The sequence below is a fragment of the Cajanus cajan genome, chromosome 6 (genome assembly GCF_000230855.2).
Source record: "Cajanus cajan strain Asha chromosome 6, NIPB_CcT2T_4, whole genome shotgun sequence".
In the NCBI taxonomy this organism is placed as follows: Eukaryota; Viridiplantae; Streptophyta; class Magnoliopsida; order Fabales; family Fabaceae; genus Cajanus; species Cajanus cajan.
Genome location: NC_138522.1, coordinates 12,191,918 through 12,214,989, shown reverse-complemented (window position 1 = coordinate 12,214,989; position 23,072 = coordinate 12,191,918). Strand labels below are relative to the sequence as shown.

Sequence of the window (23,072 nt, the reverse complement as noted above, 5' to 3'; positions counted from 1 at the left end):
TTGGGTATGATGTATGGTTCAATTAATACTGGATTCACCATTCAATATATAGCAAGGAAATAAAAAAGGGAATTGAACTAGAGAATGACAAGAAGATTATGGAAATTAGGATATTGCTACTCTTTTGAGAATAGCTTTGGTCAGCACTCAATTTTGTCATGGCTTTTGAAAAATTAAAAAGTAAAAAGGGAGGATGCTAGATGGATTGTTTTTACCAGGAAAAAAGAGTAAGCAATTATCATGATTAGTTATTGAACAATGGTCCATCTCTACATAAAGCTATTTTGTAAAAATGTTATTCATTTACATCATAATGTCATATTCAATTTAGTATGAAGTCTTGGCCTTACACATAGCATCATTAAGCAACAGTGAAGACATCAAGGTTCTACCTACTCACCTCTAATAAGAATAAAATGTTAAAATGTAGAATAGGGCTAGATAAATTTAAATCCTTTCATGTTTTGAAGTACACGACAGATTGTGAACTCTGCAACATGTGCCACAAAATATGATCATATGGGCAGCAGCTAAATTGTGTTGTCTGAGGCCTTCCATGAACAAAGTTTTCCAAATGCTAGAGGGTCTATGTTCTGTTCCTAAGCCATCAACTAACAGTGATGTCTATCTCTCTGCTGTTAGGCTTTCAGGGCAAGGATAACAGAAGATGTTCCCTTTTTTTATTCATTTTTAGGGTGCCGTGAAGGAAAGTGGTATTAAATGGAGAGTCTTTCATGATTAATATGTTACTCTTATTGAAAAGGATTATCATGTCCTTGTAAATTTTGTTTTTAAAGTTACTCAAATTTTGTAATATACATCTTCATTGTGCAGAGTATCATGTTTGGGAAGATAAAAATGTTTTACACAGTTTTTGGAACTTTTTAAGAACTAAAGTGGGACAACTTTTGTGAGTTCTGATTTTGGGAGAATATTTTTAAAATTGGTAGGAGTATTTTGCTACCTGGTGTGGACACTTGTTACTGTCCCACGGCCGAATGGGATATGGTAGTATTAGTATTGTTGCATTGCAAGCAGTGGACCCACCTTTTGTTTTAGAGATATAGGATGCTATTTTTTTATGAGAGCAGCGTTACACACAAACATTTTCATGAATAAGGTCAAAGATAGTCACACTTGTATTATCTCATATTGGGTGGGAGCAGGTCGGAATCGGAAGTTTATGTTGTTGCCCTCTCTTTTTGGGACACGACTACTGTCATGTTTTTTAATCTTTTCAAACGAGAAAAAATCCATTAATTAAAAATAGAAATATTTTCAAATACAATTATAAATTCAAAATTATCATTCAAATTTGATTGGATATCCAAAATTTAAACTCAACTATTAATTAAACTAGTCCTGCGTACATGTTTGGTGGTAAACTTGACACATCTTGTGGGGTGAGATGTTAGAAAATATACATATTTTAAACTATATAATTCAATTATTCAAAGGTGATGTTTTGCACAGTTTATTTTCTTATTCTCGTTCTTTTGTATTTCTTAACTCCATATATCACCTTATTTTACTGTATTTCTTATTTTCAAATACCTATAGAATAATGATTTTTTTTCTCAATCTATTTTTACAAGTCACATTTTTTTCAATTTTTTGTTTTTAAAAAATTATACAGGAAATGATGTGGCACAAACATCTAAAAATGGGAATAAAGTAAGACTAGAATGACATTTTATAGTTATTTTTTATTTTTCATTTCTTTGAAAATAAAATTAAGTTAATAATAATATCATTATGATTAATTATACTAGTAGAAAAATCATTATCTCAAACCATGCAGGGCAATATTCCTCTAAACAAGAACCATGACAAAAGAGTCTTGTAGTTAAATTCAACAACCATTGCTTACATTATTTACAAAACAATGGCTCGAAAATAATTGGTTGGAATACAATGCCAATCAATAATCAATGATGGGTGGAGCGTGGAGGTTACAAATGGATGGATCCAAACTGTGTCACTACACTGCCAAAATTATCTTATACTTGAGAAGAAAAAGTATACATGTTGACTGCTGCTTGCTTTTCAACTGGACAAGACACCACAAAAATCTCTGTTCAAAAGAATTTCTACGAAGAACATAATTGGTAGGGTGTGCAGCCAAAGACTGGACACTACGATGCAAGTTCTCCTTCCTTACCATGGTCGACCTCTTCCGGAGCACTGATGTGGTTGCCACCACTGTGGCTGCAAAATTTTACTTTTCTTCTTACAAAAACTGTTCATAATCCCTTCCTAGCTGCATCTCCACTTGCTTAGCTGTCTGCTAAAGAATAGGCACTGCCAGGAACCTCGACTAAAAGCTCATCCTCAGGCATATTCCCTTCTTTGTCCTCGAGACGCCTACAGTCCTGAATTTGATTCATGAAGTTATGTGAATAAAACTCATAACTCATCAACTTTGGATCTCTAATATCAAGGGTTATCTTGTTAATGGTTTTACTTGCGTGTGTAAATATAACCAAAGCAACCTAGGAAATTACTATCAGGTGCTATTTAGTATAGTAATATCCTTGACTGTAAAGGATGTAAAGAAATATTTTGGAAGTTAATGCCGAATGCAGCCAACAAGAAAATGGAACATAACAAGCATGGTACCAATACAGAAGAATCCTGGGAAACAAACTCAATACAGAATAGCTGAGTGAGTAACCAATATTAGAACACATCAAAATAACTAATCTGAAGTTTATTATCTTCACATATATCAAATATTAAGAATTGAATATCAGGCCAACAAGTATAATTATTTAATGCACGCAGACTTGTCTTACTGATTGACAATTCCAACCGACACACTGCACCTAAATGAAAAGCAACAAACCACTTAAATCCCAGCATAGAAATTTCCGGCTGAACCTATACTGGCCAACTAAGGGCTCCTTTGATCTATGAAAACATTTTTTGTTTTCACAAATAATTATAAAAATGGTACCTTGTTTTTACTTTGCCAAATGCACCATTTTTTTTATACAAATCTTTAAATAATTTTGCATTTTTATATTAAACAAAATATTTCTACAAACCAAATGCACCCTAAAGATTTGAATGGCTACTATCATACAGTCCATTGGGTTTAATTAATACTCTCAGGAATAATACTGTTTCTTTAGAATTTCATGTCAGACAGACAATTGTTTTTCTCACTTTTACGATGAAAGAAAAGAGATCCATTCATCATTCGAAATTCAACTAGTATTGGCTGATTTGCAACACCTTTTGCCCATGCACATGCATGCCAAAAGAGATGGAAAATTAGCAATCTTGATAATTGGAAAATTCACCTGTTACAGTTGGTACAGGTTTTCACCATAATATTGATAAGGTTATGTTCAACTTAAAGCTGCAGTTGACACACCTGTTGTTAAAATCCAAAAAAGTAAGTCTTATCCTTACCTAAATGGAAATGAACACCTGAGATAAGTTGTCATACAAATACCGGCATTAATACATCTCAGACTGACTGGCATACATACTACCACCGGGAATACATATCTATGCATCAGCCAAAGAGGGAATTAGGCTTGCAACATACCTTAATTTTAGAGCTAGCAGCACTCTTAATATCATTTTTCATGCTATTCATTAACGCTTTTAGTTGTTTCCTGGCCTTTGCTCTTGCTATGCGCCGTTCAGCACATTGTGCTGCAGTAACATCATAATGGCAAGCCACACAGAGAGTCCTCAAATTCTCCAGTTTGCATTCACCTATAGAAATAATTAAATAAGGTATGAAAATAAACTCAGCCAAAATCCATTATTTCTGTAAAATAGAGGAAATTATGGTTAGACAGAAAAGTATCTCCGTCAAAAATTACACAAGATATAAACTCAAAGCTATAATACAACTCTGCACAGAAAGGGAATAGCTATGGAGGGAGAGACGTGGATACACAGCTCAATTGAAAAATATACAGAACAAGACAAGAAATACAATAATAAATTAGCCAAAAGTAAAGTTGGAAGAAAATTTTAAGAAACTGAAATGACTCAGTCTTTGGCAGAATATTAAAATGCATCTGGATCAGTTCAACCACCATTTAAGGGTTCTTCTGGTATCAATAAGAAGAAATAGAAAATCATAATGATAAAATGACAGCACAATCAATTCCATCCGAGCAAGATATATTACAAGGTCACTCAATATTCAAAAACTATTGTTATCCAGTTAAAAAAAGGAACCTGATGGAACACACAAAAAGCCAGGCTTTTAAATTTACAAATATAGGAGATGCTGAATCATGCTAATATAGCTCCTTTGGTCAGGTGCACAGATTGGGGTTGACACTTGATGGACCCATTTGGCCCCTAGCTCTGTAAATTCTGCTGATTAGAGTCCAATCCGATGTGTTAGCATGAAATAGGCTTGTGGTGGACTGTTTGAGAGCCAAGCTCAAATCCAGCCTGTGGTTAGTTAGAGCTGTAGGAACAAAGACTCACAGTAATATTCTCCAGAAAAGGAAACTCTTGATCAACTTCCAGACCCAATCTTATTATTAAGCATCTTTTAATACTGGATGCACACCCGACACCCGTACACTTCAAGCCATTTAGAACCCAGATAGTTAGTAGTGGAAACTGGAAAGGGTAATCAGTATACTTGCTTCAATGGTATCTTATTATTCTTGCTCATGTTCCCAAGTGAATTTACTTTCTCCATTTCCTCACACGATTTCTCATTATTCTAGCCCACCTCACAGTTTCTCTTCTAGCATAAACTATCCACCGACATGGTCCTTACAAATGCCTGGACCTAACGAGTTATCCACAATGCAAGTTCTATGAATTTCATCATGAAATTGTAGTTAAATACATAGTTATCAATCCCAAATGGCAGCATAGCTGACACTTCTGAAAACGCTAGTGGGATGGCCACTATTTTAATAATTTAAATATTATAATACAAACTAATAATTTAGACTACACATCAATACTAAAAAAACAAAAAACAAAAAAGAGATTCATAATAAATAATAAGTCACAGAACAGTTTTCACACACAGTCACCATCAATCTAGGAGCAGTAGAAACATAGTAATGAAGTCAAAAAATGAAAGATGATGGAATCAATAGAAAAAGACTATTAGATAAAAATTAGCAGAATGTGAACCAGGAAATCTAAACTCTAAAGAAAAAACACAAGTAAAAGAAGTCATGTAAAGTGTGAAGGAGCAGAGGTCAAAACAAAGGTAACTTTTTGTGTGAATGGTCATGGAAGAAGGGTTTCAAATCATATTATGTTTCTGAAGAAAAAATGCATGAAAAAAATAGGGGTGAAATCACAATTTTACCCCAAATAACCCCTAAAGAATGTTATTTCACGAGTATAAATGGGTTTATTGTGGCTGAGGTGGCCATTGTTGAAAACTACTACACTATTTGAATTATATGGTTACATGCTGTTCTCTTGATATTTAGATAATTCAATACAAATAATATCTATTCATAGGTATCAGCACATAACATGGATGTTTCACATGCATCAATATTCTATATTTGACATTTCCATTGAGCCAACTAAAACCATCAAAAGTGTACCAAAGTATTTAACACTTTGATCGCTTCCAAAATTATATTTGCAAAAAGATGTTTAAGTCTGAAACACAATCTAATAGTCATTTCTTGGAAAAACAGGTCACTATAACTAGAAATTGATATCATCACTCTTCCTAAAGAAAGTAGGATTAAACTTTGAAATAAATTCTACCTCCTCCTTGATATACTGGAACAATATGGTCAGCATGCCACGCGTTGCCCTCTGTTGGTTCATTGAGAAGCTTCTCAAGCCTGCAGATTGTCAACTGGTGTTTCAGAAGACTGTTCGTGCAAGGTAAAGCAAGTTTATTGACACTCTTCTGTATACCAAGCATTTTAACAACCCTAAAATATTATTTCATAACATCAGAGAATTGACCTAAAATATTTCACTTTCATTGACTTACATGCTCTTTCGTTTAGCAACATTGGGTGCTACTTTCTCTATGTACTCTCGCCGCCTTTCCAATGACAAAGGTCTTATATACTCAACAAGCTTATGACAGTCCAATTGGCAATTTGTGCATACACCATGTTCAATTTTGAAAAGTTCCTGAAGATCTCAACTCAAGTACATTAGTTGCTAGCTCAGAGACATGACAAAGCTACACAATTCTGTTCCTAAGGTAGAACATCTAAACAACAAAGAAAAATTAGTCAACCACATCTTAATTTGAATGAATATGATCAATGTTCTGACCTCACGAAGATATCTGTTGCTAGTTCTCATTCGATACTCCTCGTAGCAGACAAGGCTACAAAAAAGATCTTCAAAATATTCAGGTGTCCTAGCATTGTTTTCCCTGAAAGTAAAGTTACTAATAAGTAAACACTGATATAAAAGATAAAAGCAATATATAATTGGTATAGGACTTACAAGCACTGCTTTTGACAAAGCTTACAGAGTGGCTCATCGGTCAGACTCCAGCCTTGAGTGTATTCTTTTTCCTTTTTACTGATGCCATTTCGAAGATAAACCTTTCTCCAAACAGCATCTGATGGTAAAGGACAGCTAATCTCCATTAAGGGTGTCTTGCGTCTTCTACTTCCACCATTTAATAAACCCTGTCAATCATAGACTTCTGTTACATTATATATGCATCCAAAGAACTAGAGAAGCAAAAAACAGTAGCAAGGTTGGATTATCTTTGAGAAAAATAATCACATCCATTGAAACAGAGTTTAATTTCACAGTGCTCACCTTGTTGTTGTGGTTATTGCTTTCACTCAAGTAGCATAATTCAACAGCCAAAGGAAGTTGTAATGGTTTTCCAAGTAACTTCCTGCGTTCAATTGACCTCAAATTCTTCCACTCCTCCGCAAAAGCCAGAAGAGTCGACCTATAAGCAGGATTTTCCTTGACAGATACAGACTCTATTTTCTGATTCTCATCATGTGCCTGTTTCTCATCATCAGCAACAGAACTTAATAACTCAAGTTCCTCTGGTCGAAAATTTTCATGAAGTGGTTGTGGTCTTTCATCAGTACCCAAAATGCAAGTATACAAGTGGATCCTTCCGGTGTATGGGCTCACCTGAAGAGCAAGTAAATGTTATTCCTATATTCATAAGAATGATCAATTGAACGATCCAACCTCTGTGCATAGCACCAAGGTTAACTGCACTTACAGTTGAAGATGTATACATTCTGCACTAACCCAAAATATACCATGAAAAGCATAAACCCCACACTACAACCAGGAAGTTGAAGCTCACCTATTCCTTCTAAAACAGGCTTAAAAACATCATAAAGGTCAAAAGTCACATTAAATGGTTGACACTTGACAACAATTTCAGAAAACAAATAAGCATAAATTTGTTTCATGAACTTTGCTTCACTTATGTAGAGTGCTAACTAATGAATCAAAGACTAAATTGAAGTCAATTTTCTTGTACAATGGACTGACTCATTCTAACATCAATCAACAACTTTTAAAAACAAATTTCACCTCAAATCGCAGAAAATCAACTTGATTAGAACAATGTCCATCGGTTTCAACTGGATGAACAGACTGGTCGTCATCTGCTTCTGTTGTTGAAACTGATTTCATATCCTTCAACTGAAAAATAAGACCATTAAGCACTCAGGCACAGACACGAATAAAGTATAGTCCTTCTTTACATTAGAAAGCTGCAAAAAACAGAAAAATGCACCCCTATTACTTGTTCTTTGTCCTCAAAACACTTCTGAAAGCCCTCCACAGCATCAAAAACATCAACACCACAAGTTCCATCCAGACCTGAAGCCTTGCCTAAATCTTGGCAGGAGACATTATCAACCTATTCTACCAAAAAAATTATAATAATTAAAAATAAATAAAAGAGTAAGTAATACGCAAATAAACAAAGGCAACCAAATAACATGCTAAAGTGAGGCAAAGCAATTTAAAGTTTAAACTTCAAGAATTACCATAATATTAGAACTCTGAGTTGAGTTATTAACACAAGTCCCCTCATCAGTTTTATCATTTTGATTTGCTTCTGATTCATTTGGATTTACTTCAGAAGGTTGCGTAGCCAATTGTGTTTCACCTAATGCATCTTTGCAAGAGGATTGCTCTTCACAATTATCAATTTTCAAAGATGAGTCTAAATAAGAAATACCTTCAACCTGCCACCAAATGTCCCCAAAAGGACGCTGATGTTATACAAGGGAGGAAAAAAATTCTAACACATCACAAAATATCAATCATTTGTTTCATAATAGTGGCAACGGAAGTGTCTCTTATCATATATATATATATAGGTTATCAGAAGCTAAAACTCTGGACATTTCACAGGAAAAAACTTGCACAGTATTGAAATCAGGTCAAAGAACTTCATCTATATGGATGAAAAGTAAAATTGAACTTAGTAAACTTATGACAATGTTATTACTTGAAAAGAGCATCAATATGTTTTGTTCATCTCACAAGTTGGAAAAGGAATTCATCAGCATCCCATAAGCCTCCAATCCATTTATTTATTGCCCAAGTTGTACAGAGTATTCATTTGCATTTCATTGAGCATAAAAAGTACACATTGTATGAGTATGAGAAGCGTTACAACCAGGAACAAAGTAAATGCTTAAAAATTTGTGTTACAAATATGTAATCAAATCAAATGTTTTAAATTTGAAGTTATTTGAAATTGAAGTAAATGGGTAGACTCATAAATCATAACATACTAATGTACAACTTAAAATAGCCAACTAGTATAAAGAAAATTTTCAAATATTTGTGCTTTTCAATATGAAATTAAACTTCACTATAACAACTAACAGTGACTAGCTAATAAAAGCATTGAAAAACAGAAACATGATACCTCTATCTCTTTCTTCGCATCATATTTTCCATCAGTTGTACATGAAACACGTTGCAAACTTTTGTTCAAGTTTTTCCAGTGTGATTCATCCAAGGTATCCTGCAGATGGATTATACCAACAAATGCAACTTGTGAGAAGCATTAGGCATAACAGAAGACTCACAACAAACCCTAATCCCAAACTTTCAGAATGTATGAGAACCTAAATCACCTTCGCACAGAATATGTATACATTAACTGCATTTGTTTGTCCCCGACGATGAGCTCTATCCTCGGCCTTCAAAACATAAAAATATTATTTACATAAGATACAATATCAGGAAAATCCCACATGTTACAGTTCATCATATGATGGAGGCATCATATACAACAAGAATAGATTGAACAAAATGTATGTGATTCCATAATTAAAATATGTGTTACATGTGTCATCTGATAGGTGTTAATTATCAACCCTGCATCAATTTGGTGGTTAAAAAGACTGCAGCAAGTGTAATACATGGCATAATTATTGTTAGAAGATGAATATAAGTTCCATGACATCTATTGGCTTAGTGTGCCTCATGTTATTTTAAATGAATTCAGCCCTGTTCCAATTTTGCAATAAAATATTATCAACTATCTTATACAGAATACAGATGCACCTAAGTGTCCATTTTTTTTGTTCCTTTAAAGACGGTCATCTTTAGATGAGTCCGTACTCCCCACAGTCCTGTTGCCATTCAAATATATACAGTGCCAAATTGATAGACATTCCATGTATGGTATTGACAAAATACAGACAGCTTCATTATTATTGTTAATCACACAGAAATAAAACTACTTTATTCCTTTTGCTACACTAATTAGTTCTATGCACTTAGGGATATGCAATTTTCTCATTTTCTGCAGTACCTTTCACAATTGTATTGATACTTCATTTGCACATATTGTTTGAAATCAAATGAATGTTTTTCATAATCAATTGGCACACGAAGAGAAAAACACAAGTCACTGGCATATGATACCAATTCTACAAACCAACAATAGTTATAAATAAAAATTTATTAATGAAGTAATATACAATAAAACAGAACCTGGAGCATGAGAGTTGGGCACTGTGGTAGCTCCAAGAACACAACATCTTGCGCAGTTGAGAAATCAAGTCCAAATCCAGCTGCTAGAATGCCTATTATCGCAATTTTAACCTGACATAAAAATGAAACTCATTAGTCTAAGTAAACCAAAATGAAAAGGCATAGTTCAACCTTGATTAAATGATACAGATGACACAGAACACATTTTGCATGTAAAGTGCATACAAAAGTAGGGCACTCAATGGTATATAGTTTGATGGTAACACAAATGCTCAAGATGGTTATTTTAGGAATCATTTAGTTCTTATTTTTACCGTTCATAGCATATTGTTCTTTTAGTAAGTGGTTCTTATTTTTGGAATTGAATGTGACATGTTAAGTTGTTTAATAAATATGTGAAGTCCGTGTGTATCCACAACTAAATAAAAAAAAAAAATCACATCAATTTGGCAAATAGAACAATGATAATCAATGGAGCCTGATCAACGGAAATGTATTTTGAAGATTTTATTTGTGTGATAGGAGAAATAAAGCATTGAAAAGAAACACATTATTATTCCCAATACAATAAACTTATAGAAATAGAAAGGCCGTAAATAACGAGAGAAAAAAATAAATAAATAAATAAGAGAGAGAGAGAGAACAGAAAATTCTCACGATATATTGAGGAGAAATATGCAAAGGTTATGATACCTCTGGTGATGACCGAAATGAAACTACTGCTGATTGCCTGTCTCTGGCAAGAGTATTTCCATCAATTCGCACAAAACTTGTCCCTTTCTCACATATAAACTCCTGAATGGGTCAGAAAGAGAAACTTTATATCAGAAACTAGATATAAATGTGCGTGGGACATCATAGTTATCAAATAATCAGAGGGTCATCATCAACAAAAAGTATGATGATAGCCAATCGAACAAATGGATATTGAAGAAGACATCAGAAGGAAAACATGTTTCAGTCACTAAAAGAGGGTCACGGACAGTCAAAGTGATTATAAAAGTAACAGTACTTCTGATTTCCTTCATGAAGGTAGACTAAGAGCGTGATTTACTATGGTTATATTTGGTCCAACTTTTTGTTTGCTTTATAGTTACTAGTTTAAAATTATAGTTTTAGAAGTAAACTAGAAGCTTTTTGATAGCTTTCATTTCTTTTAACTTAAAACAGATGACCTGAAAGAGACCGGCGAGAGAGGAGAGACAAGGGGAAAGAGAGAGATGAGAAATTAGACTTTTTTAAAAAGTTCCTCCACCCAATTCTTTCAAAAAGATACTTTTTTCCTTTTTAAAAAAAATAAGCTGCTTAATTTAAGAACTTTTAAGAAAATGTGTTTGACCCATCTTCTCTTTTTGAGAAGACGAAAAACCCAAAAAAAGTTGGACCAAACACTACCTAAATTTGATATATCATGGTAGCCAGCCCAAAGCAAACTAGAAAAATCAAAAGGAGAACATTGAGTCACTGACATCACTCCACTATTTTACATGCAGCCAAAGGGATTTTCAGCAAGCAACAGCTTCCAACCTGTACTCCATCAAGAACTTTGTGGTGATGAGCAAAAATTATCATTTTTGAAGCATTCTCTGATCCTTCAATGATTGGATGGAGGGCAAGCCATTCACGAAAACCAGAAAGCTTTGCAATTCCAAGTTCCTGATAAGAAAGCTTTCCTGACAAAAGGTAGAAGAGATGAATGAAGAAACTTCTATAATAATCTTCCTGCATTACAACCAACCAGAGCACATCTGCTTTTCTATATATGCACATACAGAAAAAGAAATGTTATCTCGATAGAATGGAAAGTAGCATGGCCATTTTTCTTTGAACAACACAAGAAACCAACTTACAGCAACACTTTTTATGAAAGTACAAGCAAACATTGACAAGCATATGGAATTTTATTTTAGTTTCCTATTTCTTCACAATTCAAAAGTAGGTTAGTGATGTATAAGATCAAGAAGACTGCAATTGGACTTGTTTTATTACTTTTTTGGCTTCTATTGGATATCCTCATTATTATTTGTCTTTTTAGTATCATAAGTTAATTATAAACCATCTATGCCTAGGACTAGAATTTGTCTTTTTTGAAATTAAAATTTTCAAAAGCTTTTGAGACTGCCTTCTCTGGATATTTTTATGCAATTTATCCTAATTATTAAAACAATTAACTCAAAGCTGTTATGTGACACATAAGTTGACACAGAAATCCAACATTTAGAGGCAAAGATTCCTTAACAATACCATCAGGTTCATCCAAATTTTCCAAAGACATGTCTTCACTTGCCCTTTCAGAGGCATCAATATTCAATACCCCAACTGCAGTTTTTGCAGCAACTATATCCGATCTCTTTAACAACAATCTTATAATTTGCCGACGTTTTGGAGGTAACTGTAGCAACACATGTTCCTTCAGACGCCTTATCTACAATAAACAAAAGGCACAAAGTAAACAGCAGTATTTAAGTATTTAAATGTAAAATGATGCAGTCAGTAAACCAAATGGACATTTAAAATCAAAAATCACTGAATCTAAATCATCATTGAAGTAATGCACAGCATTGTTTTCAAAATAAGTAGTTGTTATTGTTAAGATAATTCTATAAGATATAGTTTAGATATACTAGTTTATCTTCTCTTTAGTCAGTTTTATCTAAATCCCTAAACTTTAGGGATTGATTATGTTTTATGCCTATTTATTTTATTGTACCTATTCAGATTTAATAATAAGAAATTATTCATATTCAAGTTGGTACCAGAGCACTCTGGTCCAGGAACCCTAATCCAGCCGCCAACATTTAGGGTTTCTAGGGTTTTCGAATTTTGTCTGCGGTTGCCGGAATTGACACCGCCTGCACACTCAGAGGTCGTCAATCGGCCTCTCCGTCGCGAGCCGCCGTCATCCGCCGCCTCACGCGCTCCCACGCGCGGTTCTCGTTGAGGAAGCTCGTTGGCGCGCGGGCTTCACGCGCCACCCTACCAGCCTCCGTTTGCAACGCGGTTTACTCCGTTGGACTCGTCGGCCCTCCCTCTTCTCGTTTTGACCCTTTTCAGGATGTGGGTCACACTCTAGGTGGTCTGTTGGAGGTCGTTTGGTTGCGGCCTCGGAGTTTCGTGGTCGTTTGGTGTTGATTGGTTGCTGTCTCGGAGTTCTGTGGCTGTTTGGTTTCTGTTCGTGGTTGATTGTTTGGTGTTTTTCTTCTTTTTCTCCTCATGGCAGAGATTCCCAAGGAGAACCCAAAAATTGAATCTTCCAAAAGGGGGCTGGTCTCCTTTGCCTTTTCTGGATCACCTACTATTACATCTGAAAAGCTTAATGGTAAAAATTATTTGGATTGGTCCACTGCGGTTGAAATGTGGTTTTTAGGTCAGGGTCTCTATGATCATCTTACTAAAAGGGCGTCCGAAGTTGATAAAGAGGTGAGAGATGAATGGCAATGGACAGATTATCAACTTGTATCTCTATTGTGGCAGTCCATTGAGCCTAAATTAATGGTGCATTTTCGTCCGTACAATACATGCTATGATATTTGGAAGAAGGCTCGAAATGTCTATGCCAATGATATCCAAAGAATATACGAGTCTGTTCATGGTCTGGCAACTCTTCGTATGGTTGATAATGATTTGCCGACATATTTGAATCGTGCTCAATCCACTATTGATGAGCTCAAGCTAATGTTGGTTAGTGATGATCCTCAACAAATATTAAACAAACTTGATAATATGTTTATGGTGTTCATCCTTCAAGGACTCCACAAAGATTACGGATCTGTTCGAGATCAAATCTTGACAAATCCTGTCATTCCTACAGTAGAAGAACTCATAGATCGATTGATTCGGGTCCCTTCACCAGAGGCAGATCCTCACACAGAATCTGAGTCTTCTGCTTTTATCTCTAGCACAGCTGACCGTGGAAGTCGAGGTCGTGGTCGCGGTAAAGGGGGTACAGGAAACCTCCATTGTACCTACTGTCAGAGAGATGGACATACACGAGACAGGTGTTATTCCTTGCATGGCTTTCCGAGCAAGACAGCTAATGTGGCTCAATCTCCAACTTCAACTCCAGAGCTCAAGATTGAACCGAAGGGCAATCATCCAATCACATTATCTACCGATGATTACCAAGAGTATCTTCAATTCAAAGCAACTAAACAGGTCTCTTCTTCCATCACTGTTGCTCATACTGGTAATTCTACAGTCTGTCTCTCTCATTCTACGTCTATTGGACCTTGGGTTTTGGACTCCGGTGCTTCTGATCACCTAACTGGTAATGTCTCCCTTTTCCCTAACCTATCATCTCCTAGAACTCCACACCATATCACTCTTGCAGATGGGTCAAAAGTTCAAGCCACTGGTATTGGTCAAATATCACCTCTCCCATCACTACCATTAAAATCTGTTTTACTAGTTCCTGGATGTCCCTTTAATTTGATTTCTATAAGTAAGTTGACTCGGTCACTAAACTGTGTCATAACCTTCACTTCTGATTCTTTCTTGATACAGGACCGGAGTACGGGACAGACGATTGGAGCCGGATCTAAATCACATGGTCTCTACTACCTTCAGCCTTCTACCTCTACCATATGTGCATCTATTGAGTCTCCTGGTTTAATTCATTGTCGCCTAGGTCATCCAAGCTTGAATAAATTAAAGAAAATGGTACCTCATCTCTCATGGTTGGAGTCCTTAGAGTGTGAGTCGTGTCAATTAGGAAAGCATGTTAGAGCTTCTTTTCCTAATAGTATTAATAGTCGAGCTATGTCTCTTTTTGATGTTATTCATTCTGATGTTTGGAGTCCTAGTCGCGTTCCTTCCCTTTTAGGACATAGGTATTACGTCACCTTTATTGATGATTTTTCTAGATGTACTTGGATATTTTTAATGAAAAATCGTTCTGAGTTATTCAATATTTTCCTAAGTTTCTATTCGGAGATCAAAACTCAATTTGGCAAAGTAATTCGGATTTTACGAAGTGATAATGCTAAAGAATATTTTTCAGATTGCTTCATATCATTTATCGCTTCCCATGGCATTCTACATCAATCTAGTTGCCCTCATACACCTCAACAAAATGGTGTAGCTGAGCGAAAACATAGACATATTGTGGATACTGCTCGTACTCTTTTATTGAATGCCAATGCACCCCCAAAGTTGTGGGGCGATGCTGTCCTCACTGCAGGGTATTTAATAAATCGAATGCCATCGTCTGTCTTGAATGATCAAGTACCTCATTCCCTATTATACCCATTGGATCCCCTTTATTCTGTTCATCCTCGTGTCTTTGGCTGTACCTGTTTTGTCCATGATCTTTTCTCAGGACGTGCTAAGTTGTCTGCTCGGGCCATCAAATGTGTTTTCTTAGGATACTCCCGTGTCCAAAAGGGGTACCGTTGTTACTCTCTTACTACGCATCGATTTTACACCAGTGCAGATGTCACTTTCTTTGAAGATACACCATATTTTATTGCCACAGATGTTTCTCCGGTTGACTCAGATCTCCTCTCTCAGGTATTGCCTATTCCTCATTTTGATCATAGTGTGCCTCCTACCACACCTGCTACTTTAGAGGCACCAGATCCTCCCGCACTACCAAGGTCTGACCATCCTCTACACCGATTTGGGATAACCTATGAGCGTCGATCACATACTATTGTTCCTCCCAATGATTCTTCAATTGAGCCATGTGATTCTACTCCTGCTTCAGTCTCCTCACCTACTCCGGCCCCACCTACCTCAGTTGACTTGCCCATTGCTCTTCATAAAGGTAGTCGTTCTACTTGTAATCCTCATCCTATTTATAACTTTCTTTCATATCATCGTTTGTCTCCTACCTATTATGCTTTTGTCTCTGCTATTTCCTCTATTACCATTCCCAAGACAATACAGGAGGCCTTAACCCATCCAGGATGGCGTCAAGCAATGATTGATGAGATGACAGCTTTAGACTCCAACCACACTTGGGTACTTGTCCCACCTCCGCCTGGAAAATCTGTTGTTGGTTGTCGGTGGGTATTTAATGTTAAAGTGGGCCCTGATGGACAGGTGGATAGATTGAAAGCTCGTCTTGTGGCTAAGGGATACACACAAGTATATGGTTTGGATTACAGCGACACCTTCTCTCCAGTTGCGAAGATGGCCTCAGTTCGTCTCTTCTTAGCTATGGCTGCTATGAGGCATTGGCCTTTGTTTCAATTAGACATCAAAAATGCCTTCTTACATGGTGATTTGGAGGAGGAGATTTATATGGATCAACCTCCTGGGTTTGTTGCTCAAGGGGGGTCTGGTCTTGTATGTAAATTACAAAAGTCCTTGTATGGCCTCAAACAATCACCTCGTGCTTGGTTTGGTCGGTTTAGCAGAGTTATACAGGAATTTGGAATGATCCGCTGCGAGACAGACCACTCTGTCTTCTTTAGATGCTCATCGACACATAGATTTATCTATCTTGTTGTTTATGTAGATGATATTGTGATTACAGGTGATGATCAGGAGGGCATCAAGGCACTGAAGCAACACTTATTTAAACACTTTCAAACTAAGGATTTAGGTCCCCTACGTTATTTCCTCGGGATTGAGGTCGCTCAGTCAAAGTCCGGTATTGCTATTTCTCAGAGAAAATATGCCCTTGATATTTTAGAAGAGACCGGACTTACAAATTGTAAGCCAGTTGACACTCCCATGGATCCTAATGTGAAGCTTATGCCTAATCAGGGGGAGCCTTATCCTGACCCAAGGAGATATCGAAGATTAGTGGGAAAATTGAATTATCTCACCATGACCAGACCTGATATATCCTTTCCTGTCAGTGCTGTAAGTCAGTTTCTTAACTCTCCCTGTGAGAGTCATTGGCTTGCAGTTGTTCGAATCCTTAGATACATCAAAAGATCACCAGGAAAAGGACTTGTTTACAATGATAGAGGACATACAAACATTATTGGATATTCAGATGCAGATTGGGCAGGTGATGCAAGTGATAGGCGGTCAACATCAGGCTATTGTGTCTTCATGGGTGGTAATCTTGTCTCATGGAAGAGTAAAAAGCAAAGTGTTGTTGCACAATCAAGTACAGAAGCAGAATATCGTGCTATGGCTCACACCACATGTGAGCTCTTGTGGCTAAAATTCTTAATTCAAGAGTTGCAGTTTTGCAAGGTTGGTCATATGGAACTAGTTTGTGATAACCAGTCAACTTTATACCTCTCCTCTAATCCAGTATTTCATGAGAGAACAAAGCATATAGAGGTTGACTGCCATTTCATCAGAGAAAAGATCCTCTCTGGTATCATCAAGACCTCCTCAATTTGCTCCAAGGATCAACTTGCAGATATCTTTACTAAATCTTTACGAGGTCCTAGGATAACATATATATGTAACGAGCTAGATGCATATGATATATATGCTCTAGCTTGAGGGGGAGTGTTAAGATAGTTCTATAAGATATAGTTTAGATATACTAGTTTATCTTCTCTTTAGTCAGTTTTATCTAAATCCCTAAACTTTAGGAATTGATTATGTTTTATGCCTATTTATTTTATTGTACCTATTCAGATTTAATAATAAGAAATTATTCATATTCAAGTGTTATAAACTCCTCGGAATACTAATGTGAAGTTGTGAACCCAAAATAAAGTTATTTAAAAATAATAATGTTTCCAAGGGTTTTTTTATACACTAAAAAAGGATATAAACATTGAGTAATAATCACATCCTCAATTAAAACAATCAAGCCCTATACTGCTACGTGGGGTTGGCTAAATAAAAGAAAGAACAATCAGATCATATTTTCATCAGAGTCTAGTAAGCTGCTGCTGCACAAATTTCAGGAAAAAATTGCTCTCATTGCATCAAAATGCCAGGCTAGCCATTTGAAGAGCTGATGACAAAACAGAAGAATGCTTCTAGAGAAGTAATTGATGACAACAGTCCAAGAAAAAAAATATGAAAAGTAAAATACTATAAGATGATTAATATAAGGATGAGATCTCACCATAACAGTTTGCTTTAATAGCACGTTTAACTCTTCCAAGCGCACACCCTTTGAATAATCCTGCAGCACAATTCCATCAGTTGTCAATTTCTTAACAAATTACTACCCAAAAAGAAATATCAACCCGGAAATATATAAATTTCATCAATTTCCCTCATCACGAGTAACTAAAGACTATAAAGATGATAACCTTTTTTATGTCAATGATGGGTATTAAACAACACTTTCAAGAGGTCAAAACAGAAAAAGAAGCAATTGAATGCTCCAATCACAGAATCTAAACAATCTAAGACCTTTGAATTAGTTTTTCTTTCCCTTTTTTTATTTCTAATATAGAGAACATAACACTTCTATAACATTTTCATTATCCAACCAAGTTACCAACCAAGGTATGGGAATAACACAGGTGATCATGCTGAAATACATCATACAGAAGGTAATGCTCTTGTTGTAAGAAATAACTACTTGGCAGCTAGAAGATACTCCTTTTTTTAATCAACAGCTAGAAGATACTCATAATGATTAATCAAATACACAAATACATACATTCCAAATTCACACATTCACAGAAAGGATATGAAGTGTTTTTATAACAGGATTACCGCAAAATATTTTCCTTGGATGCCTTTCATATATTTCAAATCGCAATAAGTTTTTGCAAATTCGTATTTAGTCTTTCCCAGCAAACCAGGCCTGTAAATAGAAGCATTTTGCAGACAACTCAATTAAGAGGCTTCGTAAAAAGAAAATTTAAATATGGAAGATGCTCAATGAGAATATACTTGCCATAACATATTTATCTGGTTATATATGTCGTACGGTCTATGAGCACCTAGGTAGAAATGCACCATAAGATATAAGAAAACGCAAGTGTTAAAATAATTAAAAAAAATGAACAGAGGACCCAAATTACAACAAATAACAGAAAGTTAAGAAATATGGAGTTGAAACCAAAATATCAAAATAAAATTTTGCATACACAGCTGGTTTGCTGTGATCTATGCTACAACCTTGACAGAGAAGGTGTCCCTGATAGCAGAATTATACGCTTGACTTTCGAAGCAACATCAAGAACAGCCTTTATCTGTTAAAACAAAATATATGATGACAAAATATAAATAACTTTTAGGCTTTAGCTAAATAAAAGATACAGAGATACAGGGTAGTTCATTAAATTACAAGGCTCAAATAAGAACATGAATCTGCCTTCTGAAAGCAGTTCTTCAAAAATCAAAATGAACATTAACTAACCAGATTTGATTTCCGACTCTTTGTAATTTAATTCCCAGACCCCCCCCCCCCCCCAAAACCAAATCCTCTGTTCCCACTTATTTAAATCTCCTTCCTCTCCACCCAAATTTATATCAGTTCCCAAAACTAGTTATAAGCTTTAGTGATTATGCCAATATCTAAAGAGTGCTTTAATCCTGAGTGGTTTTCATTACCGGCAAGCAATTATAAATTAACCCTGCATTGTTATACACTCACTTTAATAAATTGTAAATGCCCATTACAAAGAGGGACAAAAAAGAGATAACTGTTTGTAAATGTAGCTACAACAATTATGATGTCATCATCATTTGCAGGAACCAGGAAGCATCTATCTTGGAATAGCACATCAATAGTTTCCACCCAACCACTCATGTACACAAAGGCAATGGAAAATCATTGTTTTACAAAAATAAATGCACAGATGGATCCAGAAAACATGCAAGGGAGGGGCAGCCAAAAATAAACAAACTTTTAGCATACATACAATGCCACTCACATAAATAACAGTTCTCACTCTATCATTGCTACTACACATACAAAAAACAATAGTTCTCACTTTGATAATTTTCTACCTCCATAAATGTCACATGTATATGTATCAATTTTAGTAAATAGAAAGGAAATCTGGATTCATTCATTATTTTGTTTTGGAGTTTTAGATTTTAAAAATGAGAAATGAAATGGAAACACTGCATACCTCTCCTGGCTCTGTTTTCTTAGTACATCGCACGTGATGAGATTCATCAACAATCAGGAGAGCCCATTCTCGTTCAAGCATGCTCTTCCTTAAACGATGAAGCATGGTATAAGAAATAACCACAACTTTGGGACTTCTTGTTAAATATACAGGGTTGTCTAGATGGCCAAAAACTGGATTTGAAGAAACGTGTAATGTCAACTAGCTAATGAAAGAAAATAAAGATTTTGCTACAAATAATGAATAAAAAGTCCATACAACAAAAGGGGAAATAATATCCAAAATTTCAAATTAATAGGATTGAACTTGATCTGCAAAATTACTATATATGAAGAATAAAAAATAGAAGAAGAAAAAATCCAATATTCAAGTTTTCATTTGTGTACTCTTAGTTGATTTCTAGCATTGTTTACACTGCATAACAGTAAATCCAATATAGTGTAAATTTCAAAGCCAACATTATGTGAAACATTAGAAGAAAGATAAGCTTTAATAAAATAGCTTATGAAAAAAAAAAATTATAATATGACCAGAAAAATATTTTTTTCTTGCAGGGCATCACTATGGCCTTTCCAATATTGGCTTACATGATAGCCAGGCCACACTGATAAGCTACCAGCATGAGGAAGCTATTCAGTAAATTCAGTTTAGTTTGTGGTATATTCAGTTGAAGGGTACTTGGGTATATTCAGTAAATTCATGTAGATTTCGCTCTCTATTTTTCTTGTCTTTAATTATAAGAGAAGTTGTTTGGGGTTTCATCATGTTTTACATTGGCCGTCTCAAGAGCCTAATACAACCTTCCTCTTTCATAGGGGCTGGCTAAAATAGAATTTCTTAAGGAGGAAGCATACAGAGGTGGACACAAAGTCCTTCTATCACAGCCAAAGCTCAGCAAAAATAACATTTTATTTATATGGTAGTAGCAGAAGGTTGTGCTCATGAGAGAACTAGCTTGGCATAATGATACGAAATTCAGAATTATACCAGATCCCAATAGAAAATGGTACATATAATGTATAAGCTTATGTCTGCAACAGATATCAGCGTGATGTCAGTATCAGTAACACACATAACTAGTTATATACAGAAAAAGTAGCAACAGAAATAGGAAAAGAAATACAGTCATACAGATAATCCAAAGCCATTGAGGAACTTGGTCTCTACCTGCAATTCCCTCTACTCAGATCTTTCCTGCCTCCTCTCTCTCTTTCCTTTCCCTCCTCCCCTTTTCTCCTCTCTTCCAACCAACTAAACCCTCCCATGTGCATTCCATTCCCATGCCTCCTGCCATGGGTACAGGTAGTTATGCTTTTTCTCATTGCTTTCGGTGATTACAGTGCTTGCACTCACACCAGGCATTAATACCCATTCCCTCTTCCTTTTTTTCTACAATACACTTGTTTAATTGGTGATTTACTAACACAAACCCATATTCCATTTTTAACTTTCAGCGAATTGTGGTCTTGATCGCACAACACAATCACATCAAGTTGTAAAGCAATAAGGCACTAAACAGTTGGATTTATCAACATGACCACATAACATCATCAAACATTCTTAACCCCACCTGAGAGCTCCAAACCTTCTAAGCAGATAAAGTTTCCACATGGCAGCACCCCCAACTTGGTCATTAACTCATTCTCATCTAATTGTCCACAACCGCAAATCACTCGTAACTAACCCTCCAATCAACAAAGCCCCCATACACATACAGTTATTTTCACAGTAGAGTTCTCAACCACACTTCCATTCACTCATCACAAACCACACTTCCATTCACATAATAACCTTCAAATGCATCAATTGTACTGTCATCACTCATCATAAACATCCTATATTCCTAATTTCCTATCAAGAGCAACCATTTCCCTCAATCCCAACCAATGCTGTCTCTCAACATTAACAAGCCCCACACAAACACGAAAATTACCTAAATGGATATCCGCCGGCAAGCAGAAGGGAAGCCAGCGCTCCAATTCCTCCGCCCACGAGTACCGCAACACAGCAGGACACACCACAAGTACAGGCCCCTCATCCATAAAACACCCGGCAACAGCAATACCCTAAAAAAACACACAAAAACAAAAAACCACCAATCAAAACAACCACAATCGCACATCGCTGAGAAAACCAAAACAACCGGCACCTGAAGCGTCTTCCCGAGTCCCATGTCGTCCGCAATGAGGCACCGCGCGCCCCTCCGCAGCGCGAACCTCAGCCCGTCGTGCTGGAAAGGGAGCAGCGCGGCGCGGAGAGTCGCCGGCAGCTTGGCGACGAGGCGCTCCACCTCGTCCTCCGGCAGGTGCTCCGGCAGCAGCGGCGTCCACCGCCCCGCCGCGAAGGAGTGGGAGAGGCGCTCGACGACGTTGAACGTGGCCCAAGGAATCTCCTCAACCTGCAGCGCCTCCGCGGCGGCCTTGAGCGGCCTGAGCACGTGGCGGTAGTCGGCGAGGTGGAAGACGCAGGCCTTGGCGCCCTCGGCGGTCTGCGTGAAATGCGAGGGCGTGACCTGAAAGAGGGAAAGGGAAATGAATGAAATTAGGGTTATGCAAAAGGGAAGAGTGTGAGAGTGAAGTTAAGAGTTAAGAGTTAAGAGTTGCGTTACGTGTGAGAGAATGTTGGTGAGCGTGGCGAGGGAGTGTTGGTGACCGGGGAAGGGGAAGTTGGGGAGAGGGAGGGGAGTGACGGAGAAGGAATCGGGGGAACATATTTGGAGGCGAGCGAGGAACTTTGGGGGTTGGGGTTTGGGGGAGAGAGGGAGCTTTTGGCACTTGAAAAGGTGCCACGGATTGTTGTTGTTGGTGGTGTTTTCTCTTTGGGGTTGTTGTTTGGCTTTGGATTCTAGAAAGGCTTTGCGTTTGGCCATGGCTGCGGCGCGGTTGGCTTCGACCTGTTGAAGCTGTTCTTCGCTCAGTTCCATTTGCTGTTGCAGTTGCAGAGTGCAGAGGGAGTGCGAGAGATTTGATTTGAAGTGATGTGATGTGAGTGAGGGGCGCAGTTCTCAGAGATTTGAATTACGCACGTGCCAGCTGTGGCGCGTTCCTTCACGCGCTTTGTTGGGTACGGGAGAAAGGAAGTATACATCCATGCGCTGTTTGATTGCCGAACGGAAAGAACACATACGAGTGTGTTCGATTCTCTTTCTAACATGGATTTCCGTGACTGTCAACTGTCAACCGT

General features: G+C 36.8%; 1 protein-coding gene across 4 annotated transcripts; it reads right to left on the bottom strand.

Annotated features, from left to right (window-relative positions):
• Positions 1 to 1,783: 1,783 nt before the first annotated feature.
• LOC109807956 (SNF2 domain-containing protein / helicase domain-containing protein / HNH endonuclease domain-containing protein) lies at positions 1,784 to 22,966 on the bottom strand. 4 transcript variants are annotated; one of them, XR_014434557.1, is made up of 25 exons: positions 22,498 to 22,966; positions 22,039 to 22,401; positions 21,823 to 21,955; positions 19,890 to 20,062; positions 18,931 to 19,004; positions 18,707 to 18,742; positions 18,523 to 18,613; positions 17,921 to 17,980; positions 12,178 to 12,358; positions 11,461 to 11,606; positions 10,627 to 10,728; positions 9,934 to 10,044; positions 9,069 to 9,134; positions 8,858 to 8,956; positions 7,965 to 8,165; positions 7,709 to 7,834; positions 7,504 to 7,614; positions 6,757 to 7,089; positions 6,433 to 6,620; positions 6,256 to 6,358; positions 5,963 to 6,108; positions 5,728 to 5,807; positions 3,557 to 3,729; positions 3,306 to 3,379; positions 1,784 to 2,372 (listed from the first exon to the last, which is right to left on the bottom strand). XR_014434557.1 is itself a non-coding variant. In XM_083076747.1 (24 exons), the coding sequence occupies exons 1-24, from the start codon at positions 22,810 to 22,812 to the stop codon at positions 2,277 to 2,279; spliced, it is 3,507 nt and encodes a 1,168-aa protein (XP_082932873.1). In that variant the 5' UTR covers positions 22,813 to 22,963; the 3' UTR covers positions 1,784 to 2,276. The 4 variants fall into 4 exon arrangements, 2 of the variants coding, with proteins under 2 accessions (XP_082932873.1, XP_020226303.1); XR_014434556.1 differs by lacking the exon at positions 3,306 to 3,379 and having other exon boundaries at positions 1,784 to 2,050; positions 2,162 to 2,372; positions 22,498 to 22,963; XM_083076747.1 differs by lacking the exon at positions 3,306 to 3,379 and having other exon boundaries at positions 22,498 to 22,963.
• Between the last annotated feature and the right edge of the window lie 106 nt (positions 22,967 to 23,072).